Below are 22,202 nucleotides of genomic sequence, written 5' to 3' on the forward strand. Positions count from 1 at the left end.
CAGGGTACCCCGGGAGAGAACACAGCAATGTGGAGCTGTGTGTGAAGCATGACTCGATGCTTTCGGATGGTCTCTGCATCCCTACTCTTTTCCTCAGCAGGGATAATTAAGAGATGACGTCGTACGTGTAAATTTGGGCCATGGCCGAGTAATACCCCATTTGGTCATGAACTTCATTTCCAAGGACTATTAATTCAGGCCCTTTTCTGAGCCATAAATTAACATTTTATGCAGACTAAGCTACAGACACAAAATTGAATGCCTCTTTAAACCCCGTGATCACCAGCAGTGCATCCACTTTGTCATTGCTAAGATTGTGTATTAGATTAAATGCTTGGTCATAAGTTTTGGATGTTTTTCTTGCTAATTATTCTTTCTTTCCAGATTTTCCTGCATGGAAACAACTTAAACAGCCTCCACCAGCTAATACACCCTGAATTTTTGCCGTCTGAATTTGGAGGAACCCTTCCTCCTTATGACATGGGAACTTGGGCCCGGACGTTACTGGGTCCTGACTACAGCGATGAAAATGACTACACTCACACTTCCTATAATGCAATGCACGTGAAACACACATCCTCCAATCTGGAGAGAGAGTGCTCACCCAAGCCGATGAAGAGGTAAGGCCTGGGTTAGCAGAGCCTCCCAGTTAGAGGTCCAGGGGCGTTTTGGATTTGGGCCTATTGCGGGTTAAGTAATTGAAGACCTTTATGGGCACAGAACTTGAATAAAATAAACTGCAATACATTCTCAGCTGATTTCACCAGAACTGAAAGTAAATGGGGGATGGCTGGCCCAGAAATTCAGTTGTTCCCGTTGTATGAAAGAGGCAGTAAAAGGCTGGGACCTCATTCATGTTGTGATTACAGTCCTAGTCTCTACGGAATCTGTTAACTCACACAGAATGAAATGTGGGACCTTTGAGATACATTGAATGAAAAAGCAATCTGCTAGAAAACCTTTCTATCACTGAGGCATTTGGAACCATTTATTGAGCATTTACTTGGCCACAGTCACTGATTAGGCACTGGGAGTACAAAAGTGAATAAAGACATTAAAAACAAAAAAACCGAGAAGAGGGCCCTGGGAAAATCTGCCAAGTAGGACTTCTAGCAACCAATTTCTAATGTGAGTGGTGTTTGAGCTGGGCTCTGAAGGATGAAAATCAGTAGGCCAGTCTTCAAAAGGAGGAAAAGACAAGACAGACAGAGGCCTGGAGGCAGCGGAGGGATGGGATATTCTGGTGTGGTGTTGCAAAGAGGCGTGTGAGGGTCAGGGGTGAGAGTGGGAATAATGTTCCAAAGATGGTCGGATGCAGGTGCGGAAGTATGTTGCATACTGTGTTCAATGGAGAGCCATGAAGGAGGGTTTTTTAAAAACTGATGTACAAATAACGTACGAAATGTATAAAAAGTAAAACTTTATTTTACTCCTTCAATCACTATTCCCCGATACCAACCCCTCCCCAAAGGAGGGATCAGACCGGGGTGGGCCCTTCCATTCTCTTTTCCATATATTACACACATCTATACACATCCAGAGAAAATATCTAATACCGGGTATTGTGTAGCCTAGTTTGATAGGGCTGCTGTAACAAAGTCCCATAGACTAGGACAGATTAGGTGCCTTAAATAATAGAAATATATTTTCTCATATTTCTGGAGGCTAGAAGTCCAAGATCAAGGTGTCTGCAAGGTTGGTGCCCTCCGACGCCTCTCTCCTTGGCTTGTAGATGGCCATCTCCTCTCTGTGTCTTCACATGGTCTCTTCGTGAGTGTCTGTATCCTAATCTCCTCTTCTTATAAGGACACCAGCCATATTGGCTTAGGGCCCACCTCATTTTATCTTAATTAACCTCTTTAAAGACGCTATCTCCAAATATAGTCACAGTCTGAGGTACTAGGGGTTAGGACTTCAACATGAATTTGAGAAGGGGACGCAGCTCATCTCATAACATGTCATTATGTAACATCTTTCCACGTCAGTAAATCTAGGTGTATCTTATATTTTCAGTGCTGTGTAGTGTTCCAGAACATGGATATATCACAGTGTAGCCATTTCCCCGTTGATGGGCAGTTAGGTTTTTGCTCTGTTCTAAATGGGGCGCAATGAACCTTTTGAACCTTTTTGATGTGCCTCCTTCATTCTCAGGAGAAAGTTCCTCTGGGTAGACTTGGAGCCCTGAGGCTGCTGGGGCAGAGGACTGTGCATCTTAAATTTCAGCCCACACTGCCTAGATACCCTCCAAAATGACCCTCCTCCCACCAGGAGTATGTAAGAATCTCTCTCCCAGATCCGTGAAAAGTGCTTGATATTATCAGACTTCATTTTTTTCTCTTGAGATATAATCGACATACAGCGCTGTATAAATTCAAGGTATACAACGTAATGATTTGACTTACACACGTGATGAAATGATTATCACAATAAGTTTAGTGAACATCTATCACTTCACATAGATACAAAATTAAAGAAATAGAAAAAATTTTTGTTCCTTGTAATGAGAACTCAAGATTTAAGATTTACTCTATTAACTTTCACGTATAACATAACAGTTTTAATTATATTAATCATGTTGTACATACATTACATCCCTAGTACTTATTTTTCTTATAACTGGAAGTTTGTACCTTTTGACCACCTTCGTCCAGTTTCCCCCCCGCCCACCCCTGCCCCTGGTAACCATAAATCAGATCTCCTTTTCTATGAGTTTGGTTGTTTCTATCCTTATTAGATTATAATTGCTTTACAATGTTGTGTTAGTTTCCGCTGCACAACAAACTGAATCAGCTCTATGTATACCTATATCCCGTCCCTTGTGGGCCTTCCTCCTACCCTCCTCATCCCACCCCTCTAGGTCAGTTTTAACCATAATCCTGATGGTGGGACAACCGTACGTATTTTTGTTTTCATCTGTATTTTCCCACCAGACATAGTTAAGCACAGTTACAGTCTGGGGTTTGTAAGGATCGTGGAATTATCAGAGAAAAGGAGACTAAAAGCCATCAGCAGCTGATGTGGGGGCTCAGGTGGGAAGATGAGAGGCCAGAACGGACAATGAAGGGGTGGAAGAACAGCTGAATTCTGGAGACGTTTGGGGAAGGAGGAGTGTCACTGTCGAAGCCTCCTTTGGGTCGCTGGGCTCATGTTGATGTCCTGAACTGACACAGTGTCCAGGAGGGGGAGAAGCTCTGCATTTCCTGCTCAGTCAGGATTATTACACTCAAATGTCTGGAACACCTCTCTGCTGGGACGGGAGGGACCTGGAAATTCATTTACTCCCCAGGTTACTAGTCAACATTCTCTGGGAAGTGGTGGTCGTGGTGGCTGAGAGGTTGGCTTTGTGCCTCAACAGGGAAGGGACTGACTTAGCAGCCCGCGTCCTGACCTACTCTCAGTCCAGATGACAGCACAGTAACAACTGTAACGACAACTCACACTCTTGACACTGTTCTGAGCCCTTTAGCTCATTAAACTCTTTAAATCCTCAGCACAACTGTATGAGAAAGGTATTGTCATTATTATCATTTTACAAATGAGGAAACTGAGACACAGAGAGGTTAAGCAACTGCCCGAGCTCACACAGCTAGTAAATGGCCAAGCTGGGACTCAGACCCAGGAACGCTGGCTCCGGGCTCTGGGTTCGTGTCCTCTATAAGATATGGCATGCTGCCTGCTTTTCCTTGTACTTTCTATTCTCAACTCCAGGGCCAGCCTTCTCTCTCCAACCCCTCCATGGACAGGAATAGTGACATCTCACGTGGCCTGTCCCTACCCTATCTCTTTTGGATACGGCCATCATACCTTCCTATGTCTGAACTTCCAAAGTCAAGTGGCATGAAATAGGAATTTGCCACTCTTTCCCCAGATGATTATATAGTTATAGAGTTACACCTTTTTTGGGTGACTAGACACGTCCCGACTCCAAGTTCCACCTCTGAATTAATGTTGAGGATCAGAGGAGGTGACAGCCTCCCTTATCAGCCAGTGAATTCTGGAGGGTAAAGGCTTTGTCTAACTAACTCTTGTTCACCTCACTCGCTCCCCAAGAATCCAACTCCACGTCCGACACACAGCAGACACGCAGCAGACACACAGCAGACACACAGCAGACACGCTTCTCTATGTGCTCTGCACGCTCTACACGCTCGCTGCATTTCAACCTTGAGTGAAAGCTGACACCTCACAAACCCAACCTTGGTGCACTTGCCCAATTGCTTCAAACAAATTGTCAGCTCCCAGACGGAAAGAGCTAATTCTCCTGCTTTACCAAGACTCTCCTGGATCTTGCCTCTTAGGATCTTATAGGGGAGATAAGATGTCCGCACAAATAACTATATTTAGGGGCAGAATGGGAGAGCTACTGTGAAGGAGGTGTTAGACCTGCTGCAGTGCTCTGAGGACGCATTCACTAATTTCAACCAGAAGACAGAGAAGTCTTCATGAAGGAAAGCAAAGCTGACCCAGGTTTTGGAGATGATAAAATATCAGAGTCAACATCCAGGACTATGCCAGAGTAGCTAGCAATTGCATATGCATCTCATTACCCCAACCAGTCCTGCTTTCCTTGGCATCCTCGAGTCTTTGCTTGGGGATTTCAGGCAGCAGCAGGATGGGCAGCGACAGCCTGGTGCCAGCAGTAACGCCAGCAAGGAGGGACCACTCCTGCTATTGGGCTGTGCCTGCCGTCAGATGTCTCACAGACAGAGCTCTGTGATGAACGAGAAGATTACAGGGACAGAACAGTCACCATTCGGAGCATCTTTTGACCTGTAAGGACCCAGAGGGGGTGAGAAAATTGGACAGAATCGGAGGAGACTTTGAAGGTCACCTCTTCCAGCCCCCACCCCATACGGTGGCCTGTTCTCCAGCGCAGCCTGTCAGGCAGCCCCAAGTTGCACCATCCAGAGGCGGGCAGGCAGCTTATGGGGCAGCGTGTGCCCTGCTGCATGGCTTCAGGACGTGCCTCCTTATTCTGAGCCAGATGACCTGGGTCTGACCTCTGCAACAGCGCTGTCAATTCCAGTGGGTAGACGATGCCCGTAGTCCCAATCCTGCCATAGTTTCCAACAGTCTTCAGACCCATTTGGAACCAAATGGGCTTTTGTGACTGTCCTTGGGACCTAATCACTTTTCATAATGTGGCTCAGGAGCACAAATTGCCTCAGTTCCAGGTGGCTCGGAACAATGCATTCTGGCATAGGCGCAGAGTAAAATCCAAGATGTGTGATGTTCTCAGTGAATGAGTGGTTCTAACAGCGCTTCCCCCCCGCCCCCAGGTAATTTTGGTTCAACCCTTGAGCACAGAAACTTAAAAAAATTATTAGTTTAGTTGAAAATTTCTCTATACTACTTATTTCTATATTGGTCAGTTCTTTGATATGATAATGCCTTTGTGGGCTGAGTGTGTGACATTGTCTACTCTAATACTAGATGACCCTGAGTTTTGTATTTTTAACTTCTTGTTTCCGTTTTTTATTTTATTTGTTATAGTCACTGTCCTTGCTCTCAGGCCATCGGCTGCCACTTTGTGTTCTTGGGACTGTGTAGGTCTGAAGCACCTTACTTCCTCCTAATCTGCTACTGGAATATGTTTAAGGTCTGGAAAGTAGGTAGCCAAACTTTTTAATACTGTCCAACAAATAACAGTAAGTAGGCTTTGTATTAGGCTCTATATAAGTATTTGGCTGCGATTATGACAAAACTCCAAGTGCATTGCTTTAAACAATAAGGCAAATGTATTATTTCACATAATGAGAAGTTACAAAGTAAGGTGGCTACAGGAATGTTTATTCTAGTGGTTCAGGGGTTGCCACCAGAACCCAGGTCCTTACCCCTGCGTCCAGCACGAGTGGAGATTTCTGAAGCAGGAGTCCACCCTGATTCACAGGGGGAGGACAACACCCAAACTGAAGGAGCTTTTGCTGCCTGGAAGGAGGAGGGAATGGCTTGGATTGGGAACCAGCAGCCCTGCTTCAGTTTGGGGAGGGCAGGCCTGGAATTTCTGTCCCATGAAGGAAGTGCAGGGCCTTTAAATCAGTGTCACGGATTCTGTGACATCGCTTTCAGTTATTAGGATTGGTTTATTAATTACTTTCTGGTTCTAGCCTATATCTCTGATAAAGTAATTAAAATGGCTATGGATATCATTAAAAAGGCACACCCATACACAATCTTGACGTAACTACTGGTGGCTGAGGAGCATTTTTGGAAAGGTTTTACTTTTTAAAATATATTTGTAGGTATTATACGTGTAGACATCTACACATATACTTGTACATATATGTATACTATATATTTGGTGTTTATGTACAAATGGATATATGTATATGTTGAAATGTATGCATACACATATATACCTAAATTTTTTTTTAATTACTGGTGCTAAATGCTATGTAAATTTTATCCTAAGATCTTGATTCCAAGTAAGGAATTGGAGCCTTTCGCTAGAGGTGGAGCCGTGCTCGTGCAGAAGCGGCCGGTTTGGTACAGTCTGCTCAGACATGGCACTGAGAAGGCAAGGTTATCACCAGCCCCCCTGCAGCCCGGGAAAGATCACAAATTGCTCTCAGATGCCTTGTTTCATGCCTCCATTGGTTGCTCCCAATCTTAGTCGACCCTGATGGCAGCTATTGCCAATGGAGCTGATGATCTCAAAGAAATAAAGTGTCTTTCCCCGGATTTCTGGGCGAACATTAAAGGGAGGCCTCTGAAAAGCCAGGCTTTGTGCCGTCTCTGAGCCCATCACTGAGGCAGGGCGCGTGTGCATCTGAGTTTCCAGGCCTGGGCATGTGGTCACTCTGGTGGAGGGCGGGGTAAAGTCCCGGACTAAACCAGATTGTTATAGAAAGAGGAAGGGGGGCAGACCAGATCAGAACGGTGTGTTCCCTCCATACCGGAAGGACAGGTGGTCTGTGCCAGGGCAGCCAGGGAGAGAAACAGTCTATTTTAGGCCATATCCTCTATTGATCTCCAGTAGGTTCCTCTTGTCTAAACCACTGCAGACAGCTTCTGTTTGCAGGGTAAACACCCTCCACAAAAATTGTATATAAAATACTAAAACTGCATATAAAATACATTTTATCACTCCCATTATCAGGGACTTAGGAGATTTTAGAGCTGGAGAAGGTCCTTAGATGTCATCTGGAGCTCATCAGGTGTCCCCCACATGGTTGTGTGTGTGTGTGTGTGTGTGTGTGTGTGTGTGTGTGTGTGTACACACACACACACATATAGATGTTGGGTAATGAGAACATTGCATTTATTAAGTAATCACAAACTCATGTTGCCATGATGGAATCAGTGTTATTTACAAAACTCTCCTAAGATCTTTAATTTTAACAAAAACAAAGTTATTTGATGCTTAACTTAAATTGTAGTCTTATAGATGGTAAATTTCCATTACATTTTGTGGACTGTCTACCATAATGTAAAGATATCCACCCCATCCCCTTGCCCATTACTGCTTCAGTGGAATAGCTGGGAATCAAGCTCAGTGCCCTAACTTTCAGTCTGAAGATTTTTGGTTTGGCCGCACTGCTGGCTTCTGCCAAAAGCACGGTATCTTGCACGTGGCAGGCGCTCCATACATACTTAATATTTTTTAGTTAAAAAATATATAAGTACATGGTACACAGTTATGCTTTTTTTCCACTGGTACTAGGATTTAAAAAATATTTTTCTTCGTCTGATTATCATAGTCAAGGTCCTGAGAAGTCCTGCAGGGGAAAAAAGCTGCATCACCAGAGCTATTTCATCAGAGGGTGCTTTCTGAGTAGAGCAGCTATTAATATCTTACAGTACACTCATCTCCCAGAGGCTACGAGGATGGAAAACACTGCCCGGGTATTCGAAAGAGAAAGTCAGGGAGCTGATTTAAGTTCATGGAACTGGGCTGAACTTTGACTCACAATTTTCATCCTTTGTTCCCTGGAGGTCCCCTCGCAGTGCGCTCCGATACATCTGCATTTTGATCTGGGCTCAATCTGGCATCCCTGCTATTCAAAGAAAGGGATGATGATGATGATGATGATGTTTTTAATGTACTATCTGGGATTCCAGTCTCATTCAGCTCATTAATTTTCCAAACAAACATTCATGTCTCAGCCCTGGAAGAGGAACTCCTAGCCTGATGATGGTGGAGCTGTGGTTCCTTCTCAAAAGCCCAGAAATTACCACAGGCAGAAAGGCACATTTTCTTTTTCCTTGTACAGTGAGTGAGCTGAATGGGGCCTCATAGCTAAACCCAGCCCGTGATGCAGGCGCACCAGCCACCAAATCAGACGGAGTCAGTTTGAGGAAAAGCAGAGCCAAAGTGGCTTTGAAGATACAAAGAGTGGTGTAGAAGCCTGGCCTTATCCATTCGATAGGTGTTTAGGGAGAGCTCCTCTGGGCTGAGATCACAGGCCCCTGTACCTCATGGAATCAAAAGACCAGTGTGAGCAAAGTACCTCAAGGCAAAAAGTGGCAATATTGCAGCACCCACGTAGAAGGGCACACATGTAACATCTTAGTTATAATTCTATACCGACTTTCTAAGTTGGCATGACATGGCGATGATTGTGCTGCCTTCAGCGTGTATTTACGTGTAAAGATGTCTGTTCCCAGGATTATTTTTGTTAGCTAGAGATAACACCATTCGTTAGTCAAAACTGGCAAGTTTTGCCATTTCCAGTAATTTGGGGGGTTTTGATGCAGCCTGATCATAGATAAAGTTTGGCTGAGTACATGCAGTAACTCCTGTTTTCATTTATTTATTAAACCTTTAGAACTTATTAGGAATCCAGAAACTTGGTGGTAGAGGAAGAGGCCTTAAAGACCTGAGCTGCACCTTCACTCATGCCAGGAAGGAGTGGCCCCAGCTTCCAGAGAAATGATCCACATCATCCAGCCTGTATACTGGGCGATCAGAGGGGCCAGTGCTTTGGGGTCTTGTTCAGCTACACAGTGGAAGGACTGCTTTTGATCCCTTTGACAAAAACGCCTTCGTCCCTATGTTCCCTAAAGTCCTCTCCTAGATCCCACATGGAAGAAGCAGGACGATGTCAAAAGACATTGTGAGCCATCCACTTTTTTGGCGGGAGTGGGGAGAGGGTGAGGGAACGCTTGGATCGAGTTCAGATTTCTGAGCCAGAAGGAAATTTGTTCCCTTTTGGGTCCTGCCTGGGTGGTTAAAAAAAAAAGTCATTTTAACTGTTTTCAGCTGTCAATAGAATTGGCCATGACCTTGGTGATCTTTCAGCATGTACTCCTCGTTTTACAGGGTGAATGTACGCATTTGCTGGATAACCACTCATTTCCGGCAGAAGTAATACATCATCATGAAATACAACCCACACGAAAAGAATGAGGGGTGGCAGTGTGGAAACAGGAGGACCCTTGTCTTCTAAGCAGTCGGGGCAAAAAAGGGCCCATTTTACTGTGTGGCCCGGGAACAGATGTTCCATATGGAGGTTACGTTCAGTAAAATTACATAATGCGTCATTTCTTAATGAATGCCCCACAGTCCCTGCTGCCCTGTAAGTTGTCTTGTGACTGGTTTATAGCTCAAACAGGATTGAACTTCATACTTTTGGGGTGTCACTCCTCTTCGGGCAGCTAATGCCTGAGATATCATCACTTCTAGAAGCAAAGACCTCATGGGTACGCCACACATGCCCGGTGTTTTATGTTGGTTATTGGATTACTGAAGTGTTGCGTGGATGCTGACAGGAAATTGTTAACATATCTTAAAGAACTGAGAAAAATAGCTGCCTAGTCTCATCATTACTTGTGCATCCGGCTGAGATGGATGTCCTGCTTTTATGCAACTTTCTTTGCTGGGGCAGAAATGGGGGTGGTGGTGCATCTCCTTGCAAATGCATCCTATAGAGCCATGTAACATTAGAATGGAAGAAAATCTATGATGAATTCAGTCCATACGGACATGAATGAGGCCAGATAAAATATGGTGGGGGGATGCCACGTTTTCCTCCTTTTTAACAAATGACATGACGGAGTATGAGATAAAGAGTTCTAAGCTCCTGGCAAAGCCAGGAAGGAAGTAGGGTTGAATTAGAGGAAAATGAACAGACGTGGGTGTGACTGGGTGTAGTTTCAAGTGCAAAGTGTTTGGCTACTCACAGTGTCTTTTCCGAAAAAGACTCCTGTTTGCTGAAGACTCAGTCAGATGCAATTACTTGGAAAGGGAGATGTAGTCTAGGCAAGAAAAGCAAAGAAAGCTTATTTCTTGTGAACATATTGCTGTTGGTAGACAAACATTTTGCCTGATTCCAGTAACGCTGATGCTGTGTGTACCCAACATCTAGCTAGCAGTGGCTGTCTCGTGTAAGTTTTAGTGATTGTATGGATGAAAACAAATATTTGACATGATACGTGATAAAAATCTCTTTGAAGCGTCAATCATAAAAACAATGCGCTGCTTGCATAGAGAATTTCAGCTCCTTTTCAGGTTTAGGCAAACCTGCTGTAGATCTTATTTGGGCTTAAATTATCCAAACTGCAGTGTTCGAGTTTTCACGTCAAGGCCCATAAATGAGCATTGTTGAGCTTTCAGCATCTCATAGGAAACTCCTTCAGGGCCCCATTTGGGATGCAGCTGCCTGTGTCCCTGTGATGACGGCGATCAGCCCCGCTGGCCCGGCTTCCCTTTGCTCCACTGCTCTTCAAGACAGACCTCAGGGGCTCCAGGCACGTGTCACCGCATCCTAACCCCAGCCGCTTGCTCCAGCTTTGAGACTTTGAGGCTGTGTTTACAGTTCTCTTCTTCTCACTTGCCTTTTTTTCCCCCCAGTCTCCCCTTATGCGACTAGATGTGGGTTCCGGTCACTTCCTTCCACTGATTTTTCTAGTTATGTGATGGTAGGCACACGTGGCTTAACCACGTGGAGTGTTGGCTTCCTCAACTCTAAAGTGGATATAACCTCAGGGGTCGCTGTCAGAGTCAGATGGCAGCAGGGGGAGACAGTACCCAGGACATCCTACAGAGCAACAGGATGGTAAGTAGTAGCTTTCCTTCTCCAGCATGGTTCGTAAGTATTTCCAGTTTTTTAGAGTTTTAACTTCTTTCCCAGTGGAAGTTTCTCACTAACGCTGGAAATTCCCAACTCCCTAAGAGAGAAGCAAGCAATGATCAGGTGTGGTGGCCTGAAGGGAGATGCCTTGAATTCCTGGTTAGAAGTCAGACTTACACTGGCCATTTCCCTCTTCTTTGCCTTAATGTGTGCAGAGGGCAGGAATTTTGTACCCTCAGAGCCTTGCACCCAGGACGGTCATGCACAGTGGGTGCTGGACACAGAAGGCAAAGTCAGGGCAGGGGGAATTAGCGACACAGAACCCCAGCCTCTGCTCCTCTCTGTCTGCCAAGAAGGTCTAGGCTTCATATGAGCCCCGATTTTCCACTCACCAACCCGTCCTGGTGTAAGCCTGCCCTCTTGGGCTTGGATAGCAGTTATAACCTTATTGGTCTTTATTAGTGTTATTCCTTCCTCTCTGTCCCTCTAATCTAACTTATTATCCATGGAATCTTAAGTGTAATCTTTAAAAATCATAATGATGCCACCACTTTGCCCAACATCGTCTACAGACTTCCCACTGGTTCCCTACATTGGATAAAGGCTGCTCCCCTTTATCACAGGCCCCTACCACATTGGCTTCTGTCCACCGCCTCCAGGGCCTCCCTGCTCCGAGATGTCCTCCCCTGGCTCATGGCCCACACTTTCATCAGGGCCGGCTTCTCCACCCACAGCCCTGGAGGGAGTTCTTCACCCTCCCCGTCCCAAAGACCCCTCCCTTCCCACTCTGCTCTTCTCTGTCACTGAGCACCGTTTTCATTAAAAAATTTTTTTTAATATTTATTTATTTGGCTGCGCCGGGTCTTAGTTGCGGCATGTGGGATCTTTAGTTGCGGCATGTGGGCTCTTAGTTGGAGCATGTGGGATCTAGTTCCCTGACCAGGGACTGAACCCAGGCCCCCTGCATTGGGAGCGCAGAACCTTAGCCACCGGACCACCAGGGAAGTCCCTGTTTTCTTCTTAATAGGGATCACAATCCCATAATCACACATCTGTTGGCTTATGTGTTCAATCTCCCTTCTATAGATTATATACCCTCTCAGGGCAGGGGCTGTGCTGTTTTATTCCCCAATATGTACCCCGTGCCTCACACATACCCTAGTATATAACAAATGCTCAATGCACATTTTCTGCAGAAGGAAGAAAGAGGGCAAGGAGAGAGGCAGAAGAAAAAAGGAGAAGGGAAATAGGAAAGAAGGAAGGAAGGAATTGTATGACAGTAAATGCTGTTAGGAACAGAGGACTTTGTAGAGTGATGAGGTTAATAGTTAACCACGCATAATGGAGTAAGACAGTATCATCGTCTTATTTGTAATCAATGTTTGATCAGAATTTGAAATTGTCTCTAAGGGTATCTATAACTAACTCCTTAGTCTGATTATTTCTCCTAGTTACTGAGTTTTCATTAACAATTAAGTTTTATAATACTTATCTTTTTGAAAATTTTGTTCATTTATTCATTCAGCAAATATGTATTGAGGACCTACTAGGACAACAAGACATAGTACAAGATAGAGTCATTAAGAGACCAGGATCTACATCAGATTCTGTGGGTTCAAATCAGGAGCCATGGGACCTGAGTAGCTCTCTCTCTGTGACCTTGGTTTCCTCTCTCCAAAGGGAAAAAACTATTAGATCTGCCTTATTGTGCTGTGAGGATGAAGTGAAGTGTTAGCTGCTGAGGACAGAGTGGTTGGAAGGGCAGACCCTGCCCCTGCTCTCTGAGTCCACAGCCTATGAAGGGAGACAGACTTTAAACACATCACTGTACAAACAGCTGGTTTATTCTCACCAGGACAAGTGCTCTGACAATGACAATGTACCATGAGGTGCATCTTGAGGGTCCTAATCTGGTCTGGGAGGGGTTCTGGTCAGAAAGGGCTTCCCTGAGGAAGTCATACATAAACTGAGACTTGAGGGTTGAGAAAAAGGTTCCCAGGTGAAAGGAGAAGCGTGGAATTGGGAGCAAACACCCTGCATTTGGAAGGAGCAGGATGGTTCCTGGGACGACCGTGTTTTACCAATTATATGATGTATTTTTTTTAATTAAAAATCTCTGAAATCAGGACCTTTCTTACAAATGATGACATCTTAGATTCAATGAAATACAGAATTAAAACAAAAACAAGAACAGAAAAGCCCAGAGAGGTTGGAGAGCAGAAAGTAAGATGAGAAGAGGTGTGTGTGTGGAGGGGGGGCATGCAAGACCACATAGGTCCTGAGAAGGATGTTGACCTTTATCCCAAGAGCAAAGGAGAGTCATGGAAAGGTTTTAAGCAGGGAAGTGACATGAATATATGAGTTTATGAAAAGGCTCACCCAGCCTTTTGTGAGAAGTATGAATTGGAGTGAGGGACGGTACATGCACGGAGGCTGTCTGGGGCTCCTGCAATAGTACAGGCAAGAGATGGCGGTAGTTGGACCGGGGCTGTGTGAGTGGAAGCAGAGAGAAGGTGGACTCAACGATATTTAGTGGGTTGAATCAACATAACCTGATGATAAAGTCATTATGGGGAACAGAGGGAAGAGATTTCAGGAATGACTGGAGGCCTCTGGCTTGGGTAACTTGCTGGAGAACATTTCTGCTTCCCAAGGTAGGGAACTTGGGGGAGGAACTGAGCGGGGAGGAGGTCAGTAGAGCAGACTACCCCATCCTTCCTGAAACCCTCACTCTACCCCACTGGCTTCAAGGAAACCACTTCTGGTTCACCTCCTACCACTCTGACGTTCACTCTGGAGCTCTCCTCTGTTCCCGTGGCTTGCATCCCTTTATGCCTTGGAGCCCCTAACTTACGTTCATTCTAGAATTCTCCTCTGAACTTTAGAACCATATAAGCAGCTGCCCACGTGACTACTCTCACTGGATGCCACACAAGCCCTCACACTAACCGTGTCCAAAACTGAACACATAACCTCCCCAATCTTGTTGGTTCTACCCACTGAACACAGATCTGGAGGCCTTACTCTAAAATCTGACTTTTGTGCTATTTTGCAAAGTTTAGTTGGAACCAAAGTCATCCAGGGCTTCCCTGGTGGCGCAGTGGTTGAGGGTCCGCCTGCCGATGCAGGGGACGCGGGTTCGTGCCCCGGTCCGGGAAGATCCCACGTGCCACGGAGCAGCTGGACCCCCGAGCCATGGCCGCTGAGCCTGCGCACCCGGAGCTTGTGCTCCGCAACGGGAGAGGCCGCAGCAGTGAGAGGCCCGCGTACCGCAAAATAAAAACCAAAACAGTGATCCAAACTGAATCACAGTAGTCATTAATCTTGGTGGAGAAGCATCCTCACTAAAGGAACAAGACCCCCTTTCCCCAGGCCCTCTCTGTCACAGTGCCCTGACTCATTTGCTTCCCAGCACTTCTCACTTTCCAGAAGTTTCTCGTTTGCTTCCATCTTCCATGTTCATGGTCTGTGTCAGCCCCACTAGTCACGTGAACAAGGCTTCTCTGACTGGATCAGTCCTGTGGTCCAGCACTTACACTGATGCCCAGCTTTGAGACAGCACAATCCTGACTTTCCAAGGGTGTCTCCAACCTGTGTGTGAGCTGTTGACACTGAGTCTGGGCAACTCTCTGGAATGAGAGTATACAGAGCTGCCAGAGTGACAGGCGTTTTTATATTAATCTGTATCTCTTCCATGTGAATACCTTGAAGGCAGAGATACTTTCCCTTCCTTATTTAGCATATAGTACATGCTCAAAACTTTTTTGTTTTAACATCTTTATTGAAGTGGAATTACTTTACAACGGTGTGTTAGTTTCTGCTTTATAGCAAAGTGAATCAGCTCTACGTATACATATATCCCCATATCTCCTCCCTCTTGCATCTCCCTCCCACCCTCCTGATCCCACCCCTCTAGGTGGTCACAAAGCACCGACATGCTCAAAACTTTTGAAAAAATTTATTGTGTGACATGAACACGGACAAAACGAGAAGTGGGAAAAGGCAGGATTGCTCAGCTTTGAATTTCCAAAATGTTTTCCTGCCCCTTGAAATATTTTCCAGATTTGAAGGCAGATTTTCCTAAACCGAGAGCTCTTCCCCAGTAATAAATTTGGCACTTCATGAGCTCTTCTGACTCCTTAAGATATTGCATCAATGAGTGAACAGAAGCAGGAATTTGGTTTGAATGAGCCACACCTGACAAATCCTTGCAGCTCTTCTTGAGGTAGATGAAAGCAGATTTCCTTTTAGGCAAACCTGGGATGGGAAGGTTTCTTACTGCCCCACAATTATTTAGCCAGGTAGTGACAGCTCCAGAGCAATGCTTTGAAAATTGTAATGTGCGTCCAAAGCACCGGGATCTTGTTAAGATGCGGATTCTGATTCAGTGGGTCTGGGGTGGGCCTGAGAATCTGCATTTCTCACCAGCTCCCAGGTGGTATGGGTGCTGCTAGTCTGCCACTTTAAGTGGCAAAAGGCCCTAGACTGGAGTATTTCCCCACATGCCAGACTGGACACAGATGTTCCTGGACTTATTCCAAGGGTTGTTGAAAACCTGAGCCTTTCAGGTTTTGAGAATATTTTTTTAAATAGCTATGTTTTAAAATAGAGAATTTTAATAGATTAAAATTAATAAAAATAGACAGATTATTATCCCCATGCTATAGATCAAGTAGCTGAAGCCCACGGAGGTTAAATGATTTAGCCCAGATCACAGGGCTGGTAGGTGGCAAAATATTGTAAATTCAGTTCTCTTCATTCCAAGCCCAATGCTCTGTCTCCTGTATCACATCTGTTCTCACACTTTTGCGTATTCCTCCCTCCCTCCCTCCTTTCTTCCTTCCCTTTCCTTCCTTCCACAGGGGCTTACAGAGCACCTTTTCGCGGCATTTGCCTTTGCGCAAAGCACTGCAGCTGTCTTGGATGTCTGTTCCCGTTCCCGTCAGCCCGGATTGTACCCTGTCTTTAAGACACAGTTGAAAAGCAACTTACTCTGTCTCACTTTCACGTACTGTGCTGTCCCCAAACCCCATTCTGAGTGGGGAAGCTACAGCTACTCAGGAAGAAAATTGACATTCAGGCTAATGTAGTACTATCAAAGAAGATCCATTAACGTCCTGTCATTTAGATCCATTTAAGTCATCTGATTCAAAAACAGACTTACAGAAGGTAGTTTTTATCGAGAACCCTAGCCATCCTTTCCAAACTCAGGTGGAATGAGTCATCCTCATGGTCTCAGCTGGTGGCAGCTTCTGGCATTTCTCTACCTGCTTCAGAACACCATATTCTAGTTCTAGCAAAGGAACTCCACTGAGGCTGTGCACCATCCATTTCACGGGGAGAAGAATAATTTGGAAAAATTAGGGATGCTCTGAAAGTGCCTGGTGGCTCTTTGTGCCCGTCTAATTCTAACGAAAGATGAGTGCATTCAAAGCAGGTGGTGCCAGCACCTGTAGCCGTTTGCTGTGTTGCTATTTTAAGATATGATTGGTAGTATTAAAAAACTCTCCAGAAATATCTGCATGTTGAAAATGTATTATTTGAACCATCCTCTGAGCACTCAGGACACCTGAATCCACATCGGAGTTATCTATAGCAATGCATTCTGTTTCTCAACATTTTAGAAACCTGCACACACACAGAATGTGAGCTCATGGCAAGGACAGTCATCTGGTTCAGCTACAGACTGGCCCTAAGACATCTGCAGACCTCACTCTGCTGCCTGGGGTTCCTCTGAAGGGTTTGAACACAACACACGCTAACACACCTTGAACACTCTCATCCTCGGGGCACTAGGGTGACTCTGCTTAAAGGAATGCTTTGGGAAATTGCTCGGTAAAATTAAGAATATTTTTATAATTAAACAATCCTCTTCTCTATATCTATTTTCTAAATCTGCATTCTTTTCTTTGGTCTTCTTCAAGACGGCAGGCGAGGGCTGCCTCTGTTACCAGAAAGACTGTCAGCTGTTCATACTCAGAGATCACATTCAGAGAAGTGTTGGTAAAATGATGTCTTTCCAACTGAAATAATTTCTCCTTGAAAGAGCTCCAAGAACTTTATTGTATTTTTTATCTCTCATAGCCCTCTAGAGAATGTGGTAATATCCTGTCCTCATTGTACCGGTGAAAAACTGTGAGTGAATATGACAGGAATGCATTGTTTCATAAAGATCAATAAACCGGTTTGCAAATAAATGAAGTGGAACATCCAATTGCAGCTGCCAGTTTCCACCGTGGCCTTTCTTGGTCTTTCCTTTCATTCCTTTCTCCTCATCTCCAAGTTCCTGGCCTGATTTGTCTTCTGGCAGCTGAGCTCTGTTCTCGGATAATCTTATCCGCTCCCTTTCTCCATCCTAATCGACTCTCCATGTTGACTGATTCCAGTTCTGTAGAGCTGTTCCCAGGTATCTGGGTGAATGCTATACATTTAAAAGAAAGGATCTTGAAGTGTCATTAAATTCTCTGCTGGTCATTATAAATGAAGATACGATTGTACAACATGTAATTATTAGAACACTTTTTTTTCCTGAATGAAGTTCTGCTATTTTCTTTTCTGATTTCATCACTGTGCCTAAAATAAAGTTTTAATACATGATAGATGACTTTGTTAACCACTGGCTTCATCGATGCCAATAGAAGAAATGCTTCTCTGAGAACCTGAATATTAACAGCTCTGGATATATGTTAATATCCTTTGGTTTCTTACCAAGTTGTAGGTATTTCTTGTACAGTATAGCATAGTGTTTAAGAATGTGGGTTATAGAGTCATATTTGGGTTCAGATTCTAGTTCCACAACTAGCTGTGGAAACTTGAGCAAATTAATTAACTTTTCTAAGGCTCAGTTTCCTGATCTGCAAAACAGAATTAACAATACTCACCTCAGTGGAGAAAAGGGAACCTTCCTACACTGTTGGTGGGAATGTAAGTTGCTGGAGCCACTATGGCTATACCATAAACAGTATGGAGGTTCCTTAAAAAACTAAAAATAGAGTTACCATATGATCCAGCAGTCCCACTTCTGTGCATATATCTGGAGAAAACTAATTTGAAAAGATACATGCACCCCAATGTTCAAAGAAGCACTATTTACAATAGCTAAGACCTGAAGCAACCTAAATGTCCATCAACAGATGAATGAAGAAGATATAGTATATATACACAATGGAATACTACTCAGCCATAAAAAAGAATGAAATAACGTACTTTGCAGCAACATGAACGGACACAGAGATTATCATACTAAGTGAAGTAAGTCAGACAGAGCCAGACAAATATCATACCGTATCACTTATATGTGGAATGTAAAATATACAAATGGATTTATTTACAAAACAGAAACAGACTCACAGACATAGAAAACAAACTTATGGTTACCAAAGGGGAAAGGACCAGGGGTTGGGATAAATTAGGAGGCTGGGATTAATGTATACACACTACTATATATAAAATAGATAACCATGCCAAGGACCTACTGTATAGCACAGGAAGCTAAGCTCAATATCTTGTAGTAATCTATAAGGGAAAAGAATCTGAAAAAGAATATATATATATATATATATATATATATATATATACTGAATCACTGTGCTGTACACCTGAAACTAACAAAACATTGTAAATCAACCAATACTCACCTCAGAAAATTACTGTGAGGTTTAAATAAAGATAATGCAGGCTAAATAATTACTGCAGAACCTGGCATGAAATAAGTACTCAATAAATGGTGTGGTCGTTATTGTTGATGGCCATGATGAGATGATGACAGTAATTATAATAACCAGCCTTGGGGATGGGAAACTCTCCCGTAGGTGATAATTCTAAAAATATCCAATTAAAGTGTGTGTTGAAATCTTCCTTTCCAAAACATTCTGAAACTGATTTCAGATGTGACAAGCAAGATTTGCTGAGTGCCAACTGGAATTTTTCTGCACACTGGAAAACCCCTGGTGGCTCCAGATCAGATGGGGGCTACCCTGCAGCAGGAAACTGTGACCTGCGGACACGTAGCAAGAAGTTTCTTTAAATAAACTAAAACGCTTTACAGTGACACAGGAAAATAGTTATTAAGTAGCACCTGGCAGCTCTGAATTCAATATTTAGAAGCTTACGGAAATAAAAATATTTTTAAAAGGTAAATCTTTTTGACTCATGAAATCTAAGTGTATTGGGGCATACACAGACTTCAGGGAAGGTTTTCCAGGTCTGGCTAAAGTTTGTCATTTTTAGTATTGTTATGCTTTTCTAGAAGGAGGTAAAGACAAATGCTGAGATAGAGAGGAACTTAGACTATCTGAGCAAATTAGCTTAAAGTCTGAATTGTAGAACTTTGAAAAATGACGTCTAATTATTTTCAAGAACTAATGGGTGATTTAACCCAGTCTCGCAGACTTCATGAAATCTTGGGGTGAAAAATAGCACTTTGTCTGAGATCATTTTACAGTTGAAAAATGTGGGATCATAGAAGCCAAGTGAGGTGTTCCATAGAGCCCTAGTTAGTGACAGCAAGTTAGTGACAGGGGTGATGAGAAGAGGCATTGAACTCCCAGCCTAGTTCTCTTCCATCAGCTCAGCTCTCCAAGGACCCTTACAATGAACAGCAAAAAACATCTGTAGTGGTCACACAAAGTTAATATTAATTTTGCTATATGTTCAGAAAGGACTTACTTATTTCTTTCACTTCAAGTAGGTTAAATTTCTTCCTAAAGTCTTTTCATATTATTTATTCATTTAGAGGTAAAATAATGGTATGTGTTCACCCTCATCTAAAGGATAACAAATTAATGGAATCTAGACTGATGAAGTTTCTTTCTGTTAAGAATTCAGGCAACGACAGTGATACTCAGAAAGCAGCTCTCGTGTCACCTGGGGCTTCGTGTGTGTCAATGTGAGGATTAAAGGAGTTAACACATGGAAAATAACTCAGCACAGTGAATATTGGCAATGACAGATCATAATGTTGTTGCTGTGGTCCTTTGGGATGACTATGAATTTCTAAACGAGGATTACTATATTCCTCTGGCTCAGCTACAAGTGTGATGGAGGGAATGAGGTCTTTAATTTTGCTGTCCAACGGAAATATAATGTGAGCCATACATGGAATTTGAAGTTGTCTTGTAGCCACGTTACAAAAGTAAAGAGAAACACGTGAAATTAATTTTAATATGTTTTAACCCAATGTGTACAAAATTATAATTTCAATATAATTTTAAAGGTATTAGTGAGATATTTTATATTCTTTTTTTCCCTACTGTCTTTGAAATCCCATGTATACATTATCTTTACAGTCCATCTCAACTCAGACAGGCCCAGTTTCAAGTCCTCAATGGCCACATGTGGTTAGGGCTCTGTTTTGGACAGAGCTGCTCTAGTCCTACGTACACGTGAGCCCAATTTCATCCTTTCTGAAGGTGCCTTTTCTCTTGGGTCTGTCCTCCTTGCTATAAGATCAGTACCCATCATGGTTAAAGAGAAATACGTTATACATTTAAATTTGAGTTATACTGCACATAGGCAAGACCTGAACTGAATGTTTGGCTCACTCTAAAAATAGTTCACTTAAAAAGCAATAGAATATTTCTTTTTCTTGGATTGGTTTCTTTATATTTCAGTAAGTTGTGGCTAACTATATTGTCAAAGTAGAGGGAGGTTTACTTTTTATTTCTTTACTTTGATAGGGAAAAGCTTTGCTGACATGAAAAATACTTAGGTTTACCTTTTGTTAAAGTGCTTTGTTGATTTATGATTCGTGGTTTATTTACTAGTTCAGTAAATATTAATTGTTTCATGTTGCCTGAAAGTATGATTCTAATACTGAAGAGTTTGGTAGCTGGACAGAAGAATATATGTCTCACAACTATAACTTAAGACTCCTTATCAAGGACATTATCAAAGGCATTATAGTAAAAGGAAACCCCATATTGCTCTACATAGTGGAAAACAAATAGATGTGCTGAAAGCTACATAAATAACTGTTAATCAGATGGGAACTTCTGTGTTACTTCTGAAAATTATAGGATATAAAGTAAAATAATAAGGTTAGCTTTCATGTGGAATAGTCGCATCACTTATTTTGAAATTTTAAAATATGAGTCTGGATCCATTCTCAAATCTTAGTCTGCATTTAGTGTCAGGTTACCTGACACTAAATCATGAGGCTATGGGAACTTGGAGTTGAATTCATGCTTTGTGACTCAACGTGTAAATGAACTAAATATTCCAGGCCTTAACTTTCTTATCGGCAAATGCGGAAGAATAACAAGCTAGAAATGTAGGAGCACATAACAGCAAGCTGACACTGGGCTAGACACCTTACTTGCTGTAACTCATCTAATTCTCATCACCCCCATGTCCCAGGTTGTGGGCACTATGCTATTTCCAGTTTACACATGAGGGGGTTGAATTTGCCCAAGATCACAAAGCCAGCAGTGGAGCCATCACTCAAGCCCAGGCAGGAGCTCCTGAGGGAACTGCCTTGATAACTGAACTTACAGGGAGAAACAGAGGTTAAACAGAATTACTTAGAGGCATCTTTAAAAATATCTTTAAAAAAGCCCCCACTCTTTCTGTTTAGAAGTTCTCATACAGGTTCACTAAGATATTAGGCAGTTCTGCACTATTCCACAAAACCAAGCCCATCACTAACTTTAAGAAATAAAACCAGAAGTATGGAATACTTCCTGATGAAGTGATGAGGTTGGTCCCTGGAAGAGAAATGGGGAGGACCTGAGTTGAATGAGAGTTTGACTAAATTGCCTCTGAGGTTCCTTAAAGCCCTGGCCTTCAGTGACTCTAGGTGAATGTCTGGGGTTGAAGGGCGGAGTTCCTGTGCCCTTATTTGGGGCCCACAAAGCCCAAGCCAGGCAATGGCAGTTCATTAGTAAGAAGAATATGTGGTGATAGCTGTTGAGATAAGGTGGCTAAATGAAGTTCTGCAAATAAGCCTCTGACTGAGAACAGAACTCTTAGTTCAACTGCAAGTCTGTGCAGAATGGACTAGCTCATGGTGAACATTTTCTGTCTTTATCTTGTTCTTTTTGGAATTTAATTGCCTTTGGAATCAGTAAAAATTAAACCATGGCTATAGATGTTTGATGACATGCAGTGGAGAAGGTTCCAAATTTTGGAGAGGAAAAGGGGAAGGTAGAAAGAAGAAAGGTAGAGGGAATGGGGGCGGTTGGGGGGGGGGGG

General features: G+C 43.3%; 1 protein-coding gene across 1 annotated transcript in view; it reads left to right on the forward strand.

Annotated features, from left to right (window-relative positions):
- CLVS1 (clavesin 1) overlaps positions 1-22,202 on the forward strand; it is a 161,740-nt gene that overhangs the window by 134,571 nt on the left and 4,967 nt on the right. Inside the window, exon 5 of the mRNA XM_007471473.1 lies at positions 385-620. Within this exon, the coding sequence (XP_007471535.1) occupies positions 385-620 (236 nt within the window). The remainder of the gene's footprint in view (positions 1-384; positions 621-22,202) is intronic.

This window comes from Lipotes vexillifer, unplaced genomic scaffold (genome assembly GCF_000442215.2).
Source record: "Lipotes vexillifer unplaced genomic scaffold, Lipotes_vexillifer_v1.1 scaffold165, whole genome shotgun sequence".
Taxonomy (NCBI): Eukaryota; Metazoa; Chordata; class Mammalia; order Artiodactyla; family Lipotidae; genus Lipotes; species Lipotes vexillifer.